The sequence below is a fragment of the Choloepus didactylus genome, chromosome 18 (genome assembly GCF_015220235.1).
Source record: "Choloepus didactylus isolate mChoDid1 chromosome 18, mChoDid1.pri, whole genome shotgun sequence".
Lineage (NCBI taxonomy): Eukaryota > Metazoa > Chordata > Mammalia > Pilosa > Megalonychidae > Choloepus > Choloepus didactylus.
In genome coordinates, this window is record NC_051324.1 from 76,708,850 (window position 1) to 76,723,146 (window position 14,297).

The following is a 14,297-nucleotide window of genomic DNA, read 5'->3' on the forward strand; positions in this document are numbered from 1 at the left end:
ATTCCTCATAACTCCTCCCAATGGCTCTGCTCCTCTACAGGACTTACCCCCTGTCTCAGCACGAATGTCATCAATGAATATAAAGAAACTTGCCTCCTAATTGTCCTTATCCCTAGGGTCTTATACCACAGCGAAGAAGACTTCTTCCTCCGTCTGGAAAAAACTGCGGCTCCTGCCCCACTGCAAAAGCGAGAGCCCATCACCGTCCTTACAATTGCCTCCCTCCTAGGTCTTGCCGGCACTAGCACCGGAATTGCTGCACTAGCCAGTCAAGACTCCGCCTTAACTCACCTCAGGGCGGCTGTTGACGAAGACATTCATCACTTACAAAACGCTATTCACCATCTAAAAAATTCTGTCAATTCCCTCTCTGAAGTAGTGCTCCAAAACCGCCGAGGTCTTGACCTTCTCCTCCTCAAAGAAGGAGGCCTCTGCGCCGCCCTAGGAGAAGAGTGCTGTGTTCATGCCAATTCCACAGGTCTCGTCGAGGACAGCCTGAAAAGAGTCCGAGAAGGACTGGAAAAGCGTAAAAGAGATCGTGAAGCCACCAGTTATTGGTCCAGTTTTTTCACTCCCATCCTCCCATACATCCTTCCTTTTCTTGGCCCCCTATCAATAATTATTCTAGCTCTCATCTTAGGACCCTGCCTCATCCGCAAAATTGTCCAGCTTGTAAGAAAACAAACGGATGCCATTTTTTCCTCGTTCGTGCAAATCCAGTATCAGCGACTCGCCACCTCTGACGCCCCCCACTCCAAGATGACAGCCAACCCTCCGCGACCTCAACGCCACCGGTCGACTCGCCAACCGCGAGGCCCTTCTCAATCACCTGAACATCGCTCTCACCTCGAGTTCCAGCTACTCTGAACCCCTGAACTTTAAACCCCTCACCTTCGCCCAGCCCGCTGCAGCGAAGCCATGGTCAAACGCCCGGGCACCACACCAACACTAAGCTCCAGCCTCGCTGAGCCACCGTCAACCCCTTTTTTCCCTTCCCTAACCTCCCCCTTCCCTCACCCTTAGCGGGCCTCTCCGGTAAAGCCTCTTCCTCTAATTAGAAAAGAAAGGGGAATTGCGGGTGTCTGAGCTTGTACCTCAGCTTACCAGGCCTGGGCCAGGGGACCTGATATCACCCCCTGGGGAGGGTAGTAGGTACGGGCGTGAGTGCCCTCTGCAGCCCCCCCGAGCCTGGGGAGCGAGGTCAAGGCAGCTCCCTTTTCCTCACCCAAAATGTCACGGGCAGGGGAGGCTTGCCGGAGGAAACCGCCTTTCTCCCAACTGCCCTTTCCCCACTTCCTTATCTTACCCACTCACTCCCTGGTGCCAAGGCCACTCCTGCCACCGCCAGCGCGCATGCCCGTGGCCAGAACAACCCCCGCCCCGCTGCAGCGGTTCCGGCGTTCTCTCAGAACCAATCCTAGCCCCTATCCCTTCAATATTGCCATTTAAGGCTGCTTCACCTCCTTTCCAGCCCTGCCCTTCTTACCAGCCTATATAACCTGTAATCACCCCTAAATAAATCTCTTTGGCGCATACTCCTACTGGATGAAGAGTGTCTTGTCCCTATCGCCGCCCTCCTTGCACGCCTCTCGCCGAGGACCCTGGCCACGTCCTCCGCCTCGCCCTCGCCTCCGGGAAAGAGCCCCCGCCGCCGGTACCCCTTGAGCAGCCCCGAGAGCTGAGGGCTCGGCTACCGGCCGCCTCTCCCCCTAGAAGTAGTGACCGCGACCGCAACAAACTATTCATGGACTGGATGGTTCAACATAGTACAGACATCGATTTTACTCAAACTGTCCTATAGGTTAGATGCAAGTCCCATCAGAATCCCAGCTGGATTCTCTGTCAATACAGACAAAGCTGATTCTGAAATATACGGAGAAGCAAAGTGTCTAGAATAGCCAAAATAATTCTGAAAAAGAAGGATGAAGTTGAAGGAATCACTAACTGACTTTATGCCCACAGCAAGCAAAGCAGCAGGGCCCTGTGGGGCCAACGCACAGGTGGGCGGACCAGAAGGGCCCAGAAACAGCCCACACGCTGGTTGATGTGGTTGATGGAGGAAGGCAGTATTTTCAATAAATGGGGTTGGAACATTTGGGCATTCTTGGTGGGGGGGGAGAACCTTGACCTGAACTTCGTACCTTATACAACTCAAAACGAATGGTAGCTCTAAATGTAAAATGTGAATCTGTACAATGCTTAGAAGAAAATCTTTGTGACCTAGGGTTAGGCAAAGTGTTCTTAGACATGATACCTAAAGCACGATCCACACACACACACACACAAAAACAGATAAAAATTTAAAACTTTTGCTCTGCAAAAGATGCTGTGAAGTGGATGAAAAGAAAAGCTTAGACCAGGAGAAAACATTTGCAAGTCACGTGTCCAACAAAAGACTAATGTCCAAAACTAGTACAAACTCAATAGTAAGAAAGCAAACAATTCAAGTAGGAAATGGGCAAAAGATGTGGACAGACATTTGACAATAGGGAATACATGGACGGCTACTACAGACATGAAAAGATGCTTGGCGTCACTGGCCACTGAGGAATGCAAACTAAAGCAGTGACAGGAGGTGGCTGCATGGCCTCTCGAACGGCGCAGACCAAAACTACTGGCCATGCCATGGGTGGCTGAGGGTCTGAGCCATTGGCCCTTTCACTGCTGGGAGGGTGGGGAGTGGCACAGCCACTCTGGAAAACAGTCTGAGGGTGTCTCATCAAGTTAAGCCTACACTCACCATCTGACTCAGCAATGTACCTGAGCACTGACCCTAGAGAAATGGAAAGTTAGGTTCACACAAAAACCTGCAGACGAGTGACTGCAGCAACTTTAGTTGTAATTGCCCCAATCATAGACTGGAAAGGACACAAAGGCCCCTCAGCAGGTGAGGAGATGATAAACCAAGTCCATCTGACCAATGCGATGCTCCTTGGCAAGCAAGGGGTGTGAGCACCCAGGGAGACTCTCTGGGGTGACGGGTTGCTCTTGGATTCTGACTGTGGTGGTTTACACACGATAAAATTTCATAGAGCCACCCCTGCACAACATCACCAGGGGGAAAAAGAGAGAGAGAGAGACCCAAATAAGGTCGGTGTCTTGGGTGGAGTGTTGGACTAATGTCAGGTTCCTGGTTTGGGGCACTGAACTCTGCTCATGTGGGACGGTACTATTGGGGGAAGGAACTCTGCGCTATTTCTTCAACTTTTTGTGAATGTAAAATTATTTCAGAACAAAGTATTTCCAGTCAGGCAGACGTTGTGTAAACGACTCCTGATCCTGCCCTCTGGGCTAGGCCTGGCCCACCCGAAGGAGAGACCCCCACGAGGACAGCCAGGCCCTCATTAAAAGCACACATTCCTGGGCCTCACCCAGAGCTACTACACTGCAAACTCTAGCAGTGAGTCAGGAACCCGCACTTTAAGCAAGTTCTCCAGCTACTTCTGTGATGAGGTGAGTCTGGGAAATGCCGGTTTCAGTACAGAGAGCCTTAAAAGAGGTCAACTTCAGTTATCTCAAATGTTTTACACCCTGACCCACTGGGTAAGTTACGAGTTCATGTCCAGTTACGTTGCTAGGTGGGATTCTAGGTTTTTCTCCCATCACTCAAGTCAACGTCTCATTTAAAGCATGGATGCTGGGGGGACACGGAAGGGGCAACAGGCAAAGCAGCGCAGGTGTGATCCAGGTGCAAGTATGGGGTCCCGTGGGCACGGCGAGGGGCGAGGGGCGGCCCATCAAGGCCAGGCAAGTCTTTCTTGGCGCGGCTCTGTTTGCACAGCGCCGTCACCTGCATCGGACCCTGAGAGGTGACCGGAAGCAGGGCCCCCAGGGTCGGAGGAGAGCCAAGCAGCAAGTCCAAAGGGGCTATCGGGCCACTCAGGGGAGGTGGCAGCAAGGAGCCGGCCAGGTGGGCAGGTGGGGCAGGAGAGGACGCAGCCCCGGGGGGACCTGGTGCCAGCTCACACCTGCGGGTCTTCTTCCCCTTTGCTAAGGAAGGATGCAGTCCAGGTGTCCCAGACCCCAGCGGTTCTCTCCTGAGGGCTGAGCCTGCCTCCGGGCTGCCAGGACTTCCCAAACCCCCTTCTTCCAGCCACCAGGACCCCTGGCCCCTCCCTCGACCTCCCAGGACCCCCAGCCCCTCCCTCAGCCTGCTAGGACCCCCTGCCCTCCCTCGACCCCCCGCCCCTCCCTCGACCTCCCAGGACCCTGGCCCCTCCCTCAGCCTGTAAGGACCTCCAGCCCCCTCTGACCTGCCAGAGCCTCTGGCCCCAGTGCATCTCTGGGAAGTGTGCCCATCACTTAAAACGGGTGAGCACCTTTGGGGCCCATCAGCAGGTAGGCTGGGCTCTGCCAGAGCAGGCCCTTGCCCTTGGCCATGTGTGTGTGCGACCTCGTTCCTGCCCACTGACCTGGGGTCAGCTGGACGCACCCACAGAGCTGTCCGGTGTTGCTCTGTGCAGGGCAGACACACCTGTCAGCAAACCAACAAGTGCTCACTCTTCACAAACATGATTCAGCTCCTACTAGGAACACAAACCTCCGCCTGGCTGCACTCGCCATACAAAAACCGTGGCGGGATTTCTGCAACCATAATGGATGAAAAATGGTTTAAATAAAAGATATCTTCTTTCAGTTTACTCAGGGAAACTTCAGAAAAGTACTTTTTAAGAGTGTCCTGCCTTAATTATCGCTATTATGATTAGCGATTAGGTCTTCCTGTGTTCCCTGGACTCAAAACACACATTCCTAGTTGCAAATGTGCCTACTCTGTCAAAACACACTTTAAATTATATTCTCGGTGTTTAGTTACATAGTTTCCACATGACTCATGTTTCTACCAGAAAGTCAAAAACACTGCAAAAGCCCAGACTCAGCAGTTTATCCGCCGGGGAGGGGGGGGGGGGTTTCCAGGCTCTCCGCCGCCGCTGCAGGGTCGGCCCGAGGCCCCTCCAGCCACTGGTGCTGCCGGGGCAGCCACGACGCGGTGCGCTACAGCCCGCGGGGCTAATCCGAGGATTAAAGCTTTCTTACTGAAAACGAAATTTTAATTTCCCAGTTAGGATTACGAAAGCACCCCCTAGTTCTCCACTTTCCTGCTCCTGTGAGTCAACTGTGCTTCTTTGTTAAGAAAAAGATATTAAATTTAAAGGAATCAGCACATGTTCTAAGAAGAAGAGGCACATCCCAGAATCACTGCACTCTCACAGGCCCAGAGAGTCCTCCACAGAGAACCAGCCAGGGAATGAGGTGGAGAGCCGGCCCTGGGCTTGACTTTCCAGGCGGGCAGTGAAGGTTTGCAAAGGCGACTGCTTAGATCCAAAGGGCAACGAGGCGATGAAAAGAGGCAGCCTGCGGCCTTCCCCTCGGAGCCCGTGACTGGTGCACCAAGGCCCAGGTAACTGCAGACCCCACAGGAGGAACCTGAGACCACGCAACAGCAAACACCCCAGGTGCCCGCTAAGGTGGAGGTGCAGCAGCCCCCCGCCTCCCGTGTCCCAGGCACCGCACAGCCGAGTCCACGTCAGAGGACGGGGCGCCCCGGAGCCGACAGAAGGGCCCTGAAACGGCCGCGGCCACTGTCGGCACCAGGAGGCACGTCCACGGAGCTGCCAGCACCACGTGAGAACAGCCCCCCAGGGAGGCTGAGGGGTGTGTCTGCAGGGTCGCGCCGGGCCGCCCGGTGGGCTCTGTTCTCTGAAGTCAGGCGGCCCTGCCGAGGGCTGGGAAACAAACCAGCTTCCCCGGCCTCTGCGCACAAGCCGAGGCCACTGGTGGGATATCCATCTTCTGCGTCTATGGAAAATAAGTCTAAATGGAAAACGGGCTTTTCGGGGAGCGGCGGTTACGGAACAGAACTTAAAAGCCAGTCAGGCGGTGGGGGAGGGGAATCAGAGCTGGGGCACTTGCAGGGCCTTTGTCAAAACCGCAGAGCTGTACACACATCCACACACTCGCCCACCCGCACACTCACACCCACACTTGCACATGCACACGCTCGCACGCCCACCCGCACACTCACACCCACACTTGCACACGCATACGCTCGCACGCACACTCGCACCCACACACTCGTCCATCCACACACTCACACCCACACTTGCACACGCCTACGCTCACACGCCCACTCGCACACACACTCGCACACACTCATCCACTCGCACCCACACTTGCACACGCCTACGCTTGCACGCCCACACGCACTCACACTCGCCCACCCGCACACTCACACCCACTTGCACACGCCCACACGCACACACACCGCACACCCACACTCGCCCACCCACACACTCATACCCACACTTGCACATGCCTACGCTCACACGCCCACACACACACACACTCACACACCCGCACACTCACACGCTGCTGACCACCCCGAGGCTGGCTCGCACGCTGAGCTGGCTGGAAGGGCCCACTGGAGTCAGGAGAGAGAGCCCTGCAGGGAGGCCACCGGCCGGTCAAAGGTAAAGGGCTGCTGGGGCAGATGAGAGTAGGGAATGGACCCCCTTGCCCCTTCGGGTGAGGGCAAGAAAGAACCAGAATGACTCGACCCTGGGATTCTGACGGTGACACGGCAGGCCGCTCCACACACCCTGCAGCTCTGCGGGCTGGTCCCTGAACCACAAGATGCTTCGTTTGGCACAGAAACCAGCCGGCACGGCGACATGGGCTGCCCATGCCTCAGCTCACAGCAGGAGAAAAGGCCCCCGCAAGTCCCAAGTAGGGCAGCGGGCAGCCTCAGAGAACCTGGACCCGGCACCCCGTGCACGCGGTAGAGCCCGTTGGTTTATTAACCAGCCACAAATGTCCTCGCAGCAACAGGCCAGTGCTTGCTTGACCAGACAGCCTGGTACCATCACCTGGCCAAGATGACACATGAACCTAACCATCACACCCAGCAACTAAGAAAAAGAAAATTACACAGAGATTCCATATGCTTAATCCTTTGTTAAATTCCATCTTGTCTGCTGCTCCCCTTCCTCTAGTTTAATCACTTTCCTGATCTTCAGGGAGGTCTAGGCAGTGACCACCCTAACTTCTTCATGTTGAAAAGGGGCGTTGACACTATGGGAAAAGGGGACACACTGGTGAAGTTCTTGAAGAGGCTATTGCCTCTGGGTTTGGGGTCTTAGCTGGCATAGGAGTTCTCTGCAGGATTTAAGTTTCTGAAGGATAAACTTAGTGAGCAACTTTTACAGAGTCTCAGATAGGGATCCAGGTATTCTTTAGGGTTTGGGGGACTACTTTTTGACTTGAGCTTATCATCTGGCATATCTAGCTGAAGCTTGCATAGGCGTAACCTCCAGGACAGCCTCTCAACCCTGTTTGAATTCTCTTAGCCACTGGAACCTATTTTGTTGCCTTTCTTTCCCCACTTTTGGTCAAAAAGGCATTCTCAACCCCTCGATGCCAGGGTCAGGCTCATTTCTGGAATCCGTGTCCCATGTCACCAGGGAGACTCATTTACCTAGGGGGTTCTGTCACAAATCGGGGGGAGGGTGATGAATTTATTAGCAGAGTTAGGCTTAGAGAGAGAAAGTCCACATTGAGCAACAAAGGTTCTCTGGAGTTGACTCCTAGGTATAATTATGGGTTGGCTTAGCCTCCACTTTACAACCATAAGTTTCATCCAAGCAAGCCTCAAGATCAAGGGCTTGACTTGTAAAGCAGGGGGTTCCTAAGTTCACATCACATATGTTATGTCCATGATAATCCATCCGTATCTCACATTATCTTCACTTAGTTGTACCATACTCATCACGCTCCATTTTAAACAATTCTCATGACCCAAAACACCTTATAGCTCTTTTCAACCTGTAATTATTTGTCCCTAGTATTTATGTGGTCCTAGTAAGGTATTCCTATTAATTATAGTCCCTAGTATGCAACATGTAGATTTTTTCCATATACTATTCTGGTGTCAACTCTCTGTGCCAGTGTCATACCTTAGAAGTATATCAGGCAATCACCCATGTATATTTGTGGTGCTGATCTGTGGGATACATGCCTTTAAACAACCCCTTTCAAGCCTATGCACCTTCAATACAGCTCTGATACTTATAATCCCATTAACATTCATCACCCCATCCATTCCTATACCTTAGAATTCACCCTCATTAACAAATCTGAACATATTAGATTATCATTTCCCCTCCATTAGCCTCTATCACTAGGTCCCCAATATTCTATATTATAAGACATTGATTTTACATTGTTCAGAGAGTTCATAGAAGTGGGAACATACAATATCTCACCTTTTGTGTCTGAGTTATTTCACTCAGAATTATATCTTCAAGGTTCATCTGTGTGGCCGTATGTTTCAGGACCTTGTTCCTTCTTACTGCTGCATAGTATTCTATCTTGTGTACACACCACATTCTGTTTATCCGCTCGTCTGTTGAAGGACACTTGGATTGTTTCCATCTCTTGGAAATTGTGAACAATGCTGCTATGAACATTGGTGTACAAATGTCCGTTTGTGTCACTGCTTTCAGATCTTCTGGGTACATACTGAGAAGTGGAATTGCCGGATCGTAGGGTAATTCGATATCTAGTTTTCTGAGAAACCACCAAACTGTCTTCCACAGTGGCTGTACCATCACATAGTGCCACATAGAGCTAAAACCAAAAACCTAACTGAAAAACTGAAGAGGCTAGAGAATGATCAGCAAACTAACCCTAAAGGAAGTAGAAGAAAAGAAATAACAAAGATTAAAGCAGTTTTGATATGTTGTTTTCTCATTTTCATTCATCTCTAGATATTTACCTATTTCTCTTGCAATTTCTTCTTTGACCCACTGGTTGTTTAGGCGCATGTTGTTTCACTTTCATGTATTTGTGAAAGTTACGGTTCTTTGGTGGTTATTCATTTCTAGTTGCATTCCATTATGATCAGAGAATGTGCTTTGAATAATTTCAATCTTTTGAAATTTATTAAGACTTGTTTTGTGCCCCAGGATATGATCTATCCTGGAGAACATTCTATGTGCACTAGAGAAGAATTTATATCCTGGTACTTGGGGATATAATGATCTATATATGTCTGTTAAGTCTAACTCATCTATCATATTGTTTAAGTACTCAGTTTCCTTCTTGGGCCTCTGTTTGTTCTATCTACAGAGAGAGTGGTGTATTGAAGTCTCCCACTGTTATTGTAGACGTATCTATTGCTACCTTCAGTTTAGGCCATGTTTGTCTCATGTACTTTGGAGTTCCTTGATTGGGTGCATAAACATTTATGATTGTTATTTCTTCTTGGTGAACTGTCCCTTTTATTGATATATAGTGTCCTTCTTTGTCTCTTATGATATCTTTGCATTTAAAGCCTATTTTGTCTGATATTAGTATAGCTATCCCTGCTTTCTTCTAGTTGCAACTTGCATAGAATATTTTTTTTCCATCGTTTCACTTTCAGTCATTCTGCATCACAGGGGCTAAGATGAGTCTCTAAGAAACAGTGTATTGATGAGCCATACTTTTTAATCCATTCTATCAGTCTTTATATTTTAATTGGAGAGTTTAATCCATTCACATTCAAAGTTATTACTGTGAAGGGAGTTCTTGAACCAGCCATCTTATCCTTTGTTTTTAATTGTTAGATATGTTTTTTGCTCCTTTCTTTTTTCCTTTAAGTTACCCTTGCTAATACTCTTCAGTTCTGTACCCTTCTCCAGACCTCTCTCTCCTTTCTTTTTTTCTCAGCCAGCAGAACTCTTTTTAGTATTTCCTGCAGGGCAGGTCTCTTGTTAATAAAATTCTCTCAGCATTTGTTTGTGAAAATTGTAAACTCTTCCTCAATTTTGAAGGAGAGCTTTGCTGGATAAAAAATTCTTGGCTGGTATTTTTTCTCTTTCAGAATCTTAAATATGTTATTCCACTGCCTTTTCACCTCCCTAGTGCCAACTGAGTGGTTCATGTTGTTTTCCTTATATGTGGTGAATCACTTCTCTTTTGTTGCTTTCAGAACTTTCTCTTCTTCAGCACTTGACAGTCTGAGCAGTACATGTCTCAGAGTGGGTTTATTTGGATTTATTCTATTTAGAGTTTGTTGGGCATCTTTGATTTGCATATTTATGTCATTTAGAGGGGTTGGGAAGTTTTCCCCAACTATGTCTTGAAACACTCTTTCTAGCTCTTTCTTCTTCTCTTCTCCTTCTGGGACACCAATGATTTGTATAATTGTTCACTCCTTGTTCTGCATCATTTCCCTGAGATCCATTTCAAATTTTTCAATTTTTTTTCACCATTTGTTCTTTTGTGTTCACATTCCATTCCTCCGTCCTTCAGTTCATTTATCCTTTCTTCTGCCTCTTCAAATCTGCTGTTGTGTCTCTAGTGTATTATAATTTGATCAACACTACCATTTAATTCCATAAGTTCTGCTATTTTTTAATTTACTCTTTCAAATTCTTCTTTACACTCTTCTAGAATCTTTTTGATGTCTTTATGCCTTTATGTCTTCAGCCATCTCACTGAAATTGTTCTGGAGATTTCTGTGTACTTCTTTAATTAACTGCTCTACATTTTGGGACTCTTCTGGCTTTTTAATTTTTTTGGCTTCTCCATATCTTCTAGATTCTTCAAGTGCTTTATAATTTTGTTGGCTTCGGGGCATTTGCTTGCCTTGATAAGGTTATTTTGGGGAATGCAGCACTATCTCAGCATTTCTATATAATTTGGGCATGCTATAGCTTGTTGGGGTGCAGTTTCTGTGTCCTACCAATAGGTGGTGCTGTGGAGGCACAGCTACCTGGGATGCAGTTCCCCTAACCTACAGCAGTTGGCGCTCCCGAGGGACAGCTACCTGGGGTGCAGTTCCCCTAACCTAAAGCAGGTGGCGCTCCCGAGGCACAGCTACCTGGGGTGCAGTTCCCCTAACCTACAGCAGGTGGCGCTCCCGAGGCACAGCTACCTGGGATGCAGTTCCCCTAACCTACAGCAGTTGGCGCTCCCGAGGCACAGCTACCTGGAGTGCAGTTCCCCTAACCTACAGCAGGTGGCGCTCCCGAGGCACAGCTACCTGGGGTGCAGTTCCCCTAACCTACAGCAGTTGGCGCTCCCGAGGCACAGCTACCTGGGGTGCAGTTCCCCTAACCTACAGCAGGTGGGACTCTCAAGCAGGTCTTCCCTGGACTTCTGGGCAGTGGGTGGAGTCCACACTGGGTGGGAACCAATCAGTGCAGCGGATCTCGGTGAGCCCTGGGGAATCCGGGTCCTGGGGCTGTGGTGTGGGCCCTGGGCAGCGGGCAGGGACCTGCTCAAGGGCACCCGCGGATGGGGCGTGCCCGCTCCCAGCCTGCCCTGCACGCGCGAGCCTCTGGGGTGTGGGAGGGCTCCTGGGGCTTCCCTGTGGCGCCCTCTCCTCTCCCCGCTTCTTGCATCCCCTGGGCTTCCATGTGGGGAGAGCAGATGCTGCCCCCCGGTTCCCTCACGGGAGCCCCCGGCCATGTGATTGTGCAGGATCACCCCCAGTTAACTGTTAAGCTGGGTGCACGGAGCCGAGAGCCGCTGCCCACTCCCTTGCCCGTGGGCCCTTTTCCTGCTGCCGGCCTGGGAGGCAGACCCGGCCAGAACAAATTCACCCCACCTCGAGGCGCCGTCTCTCACATTTTCTTTTTTCCTGTGACCCTCTACGTACTGCAGGGTCCCTCTATGGCCAGTCACACCCTGAAACCACGGGCCGAGGCTTCCTCCGGCCCCTCTCTAGTTTCCTTCATGGAGAAGCCGCTCCGCCTCACCCACTTTGCCGTCTTCCCGAGTCCTTCCTTTTATAATGTGGAAAACACTCTAAGGACTTGTGTCCTTATGAACCCTTGTCAGAGGCTGGAGGCAGCCCACGTCCCAGTTCAGTCCCTGCGTCACAAAAGGTGACCGTCTCCCGCTCAGTCCAGGACGAAGCCACACAGGCCCTGGGGAAGCGCCTGCTCCTTCCCAGCAGACCTGCGTCCCAGGTAGGCACGGCCCCGGCGAGGCTGACCAGACGCCCAGGCGCAGACCGTGTGCCACTGACGCTTCCTCAGCCGAGCCCTTCAGGGGACCCGGAGCAGCAGGTTGGGGAGATCAGGGCGCCCGGGGCATGTGCTTCCCCAGACCCACCGCCACGGGTGTGAAAACGTGTCCGCAACACGTTATCGAGTAAAAAGTACAGTTACAGCAGCACAGTGCGTTTGTTTGTGAAAACTCGTACTTAAATGTATAAATCTGAGTACTTTCCATCTGGGCTGACACTGGAAACCTGGTTGTTGTGTTTAAAGGAAACTTGACTGTAAAATTAAAATTGGGCAAATCCAGACTTCAGGAGTGAGCTACAGGCGACCAAGCAGCACGGCGATGGGAGGCATTTCTGCTGAAAGAACGAAACGTCTTCTCCGCCTGCCAGGGAGGGTGTGAGCGCCCCAGATGTCCCAGCCCGCCGCGGGGAGTCCTTCTACCCTTGGTTCCGCTTCTGTAAATTCCTCCTAAGGAAATAACGCTTGTTCTGCTCACAGCAGTGCATCAGGAAGCCCCTCAGCAGCTATTTCATCAGTCAGCTTCCAGACATTCCTGGGACGGACGACCCGGCACCGTAGAAGATAAGGTGGGGCGACCTGGTGTGTGATTCCATTTACAGAAAGTCCCCCCACCGCGAGGGAAAGCAGAGTGGTTGCTCAGGGACTGAGGGGCAGGGAGGGCCGGGGGGGCTCCCCTGGGCCGATGGCCTGTCCCTGATCACGCAGCGACAGGACACCACAGTCCTCGTCTCCGAGGGACTTACACCTTTAGTTTTGATAATTTTCCATACTGCTCAAATTTCTTGGTAATAATCATGTATAATTTTTACAAATACAATAAAGCATTTTTTATTGTTTCTAAGTGGATACAGCTATGTAACTGACAAGGAACATTCATTTCTTTTCATTGAAAGGCACCAAAATAAACACCACTGTTGTTTGGAGGGCAGTGAGCCCACCTGTACGGCGAGACACCCTCAGTGCACCGGCTGGGTCCTCCCTGGACACTGCTCTGGGTTGATCTCGGCTCAACAACTGTCCCGGGTAGCTCTGAGCCTGAGCTTATTCCAAGACCCTTTTAGTTCAAACCTCCAAGGCCACTTCACCAGCTTCAGGAGCACAAAATGTCACTCAGAAACGCAACAACGGTGTGCCAAGCACCCTGTCTAAAGCATTTCAGGAGCTTATTAAAAAGCACACAATTACATCCAGGGTAGGCAGCCTACTAACCAGGGAACACAGAAGCAGAACGTAGCCCACCACAGACCACAGTGTCGCCCCTGACCCACGCCAGGCCCAACTGCTGATATGGGACTGTCGCGGCAACCATGGGAGGCAGAGCCTGTGCCCACCCCAAGGGACAGCCCTCGGGAGACTCGTGCATTATTTGCACACACAGAGGACGGCTGTAGACTAGTCACCCAGGCTCACGACTTTCATGTCCTCTTTCCAACGGCGCCGGCCCCGTGCCGCATGCCCCTCGGAGTGGCGGCTCGGGGTGCACCAGCACGCACCAAAAAGGAGGTGCTAGCTGTTCACAGCACCAGGCCCTACTGGCTGTTAAACACCAGGGGTCAGCCCTGGCTGCGTAGAAAACCTAGGCACATGTATCTAGATATTCTGAAGTGCCTATTAAAATTATGTACATGTTTCATTGATAAGAAATTACAATGTCAATAACATTTTCTACTCATAGATTCTACTTTCCACAGTCCTGTACTGTCCCCTCATTTATTCACTCCTGCATGAATTTCTGCGCATGCACTCCCTGCTGTGCGCTCCAAACTACACAGACTGTGGTTTCCTGAGTCTGCACATGAATGGACCTAAATGGTTAGAGCAAGAAAAATGCTAAAGAAAAAAAAATGTATTCCTATCACATGCAGTCCCAGACCTGTTCAATCAACAGAAGGTAAATATAGAGGAAATAAGCAAAGCCCCCGCCTCGACTGGCCCCACAAACACCCAGACGCAAAGGCAAAAGGGCACCAAGGAAGCCGAGCCTCAGCAACTGGCTTTAAGATGCCTCTAGAAACACGCAGGACCCAAAACAGAGTACACCTGCCTCGGTCAAGCAGGACCCAGCCCTGGGTACCTGGGTTAGTAGCTGATCGGATGAAAGCTGGTTGACCCAACGTGTGTATCGTTCGGTAGAGTCAGGGGGGTCTCGCCTCACCTGGCAACCTATAATCTGTTAAAACAAAAACATAACAAAAAATGTCAGTGGACGTGTGCGTGTATGTATCTGTCTGTCCACATGTTGTTTAACTGAGGTAAAATTCGCACCACACAATTAACCCTTTC

General features: G+C 50.7%; 1 protein-coding gene across 8 annotated transcripts in view; it reads right to left on the minus strand.

Moving 5' to 3' along the window:
• The window catches only part of B3GNTL1 (UDP-GlcNAc:betaGal beta-1,3-N-acetylglucosaminyltransferase like 1), a 238,622-nt gene that overhangs the window by 86,410 nt on the left and 137,915 nt on the right, over nucleotides 1-14,297 (minus strand). For 4 of the 8 annotated variants that reach the window (XM_037810619.1, XM_037810616.1, XM_037810618.1 and 1 more), the window contains one exon: nucleotides 14,089-14,184. The exons of 2 other annotated variants lie outside the window; for them this stretch is intronic. In XM_037810619.1, coding sequence (XP_037666547.1) covers nucleotides 14,089-14,184 — 96 coding nt within the window. Of the gene's footprint in view, nucleotides 1-14,058; nucleotides 14,185-14,297 lie in introns of all 8 variants that reach the window. 2 more of the 8 variants (XM_037810615.1, XM_037810614.1) reach the window with 1 other exon arrangement.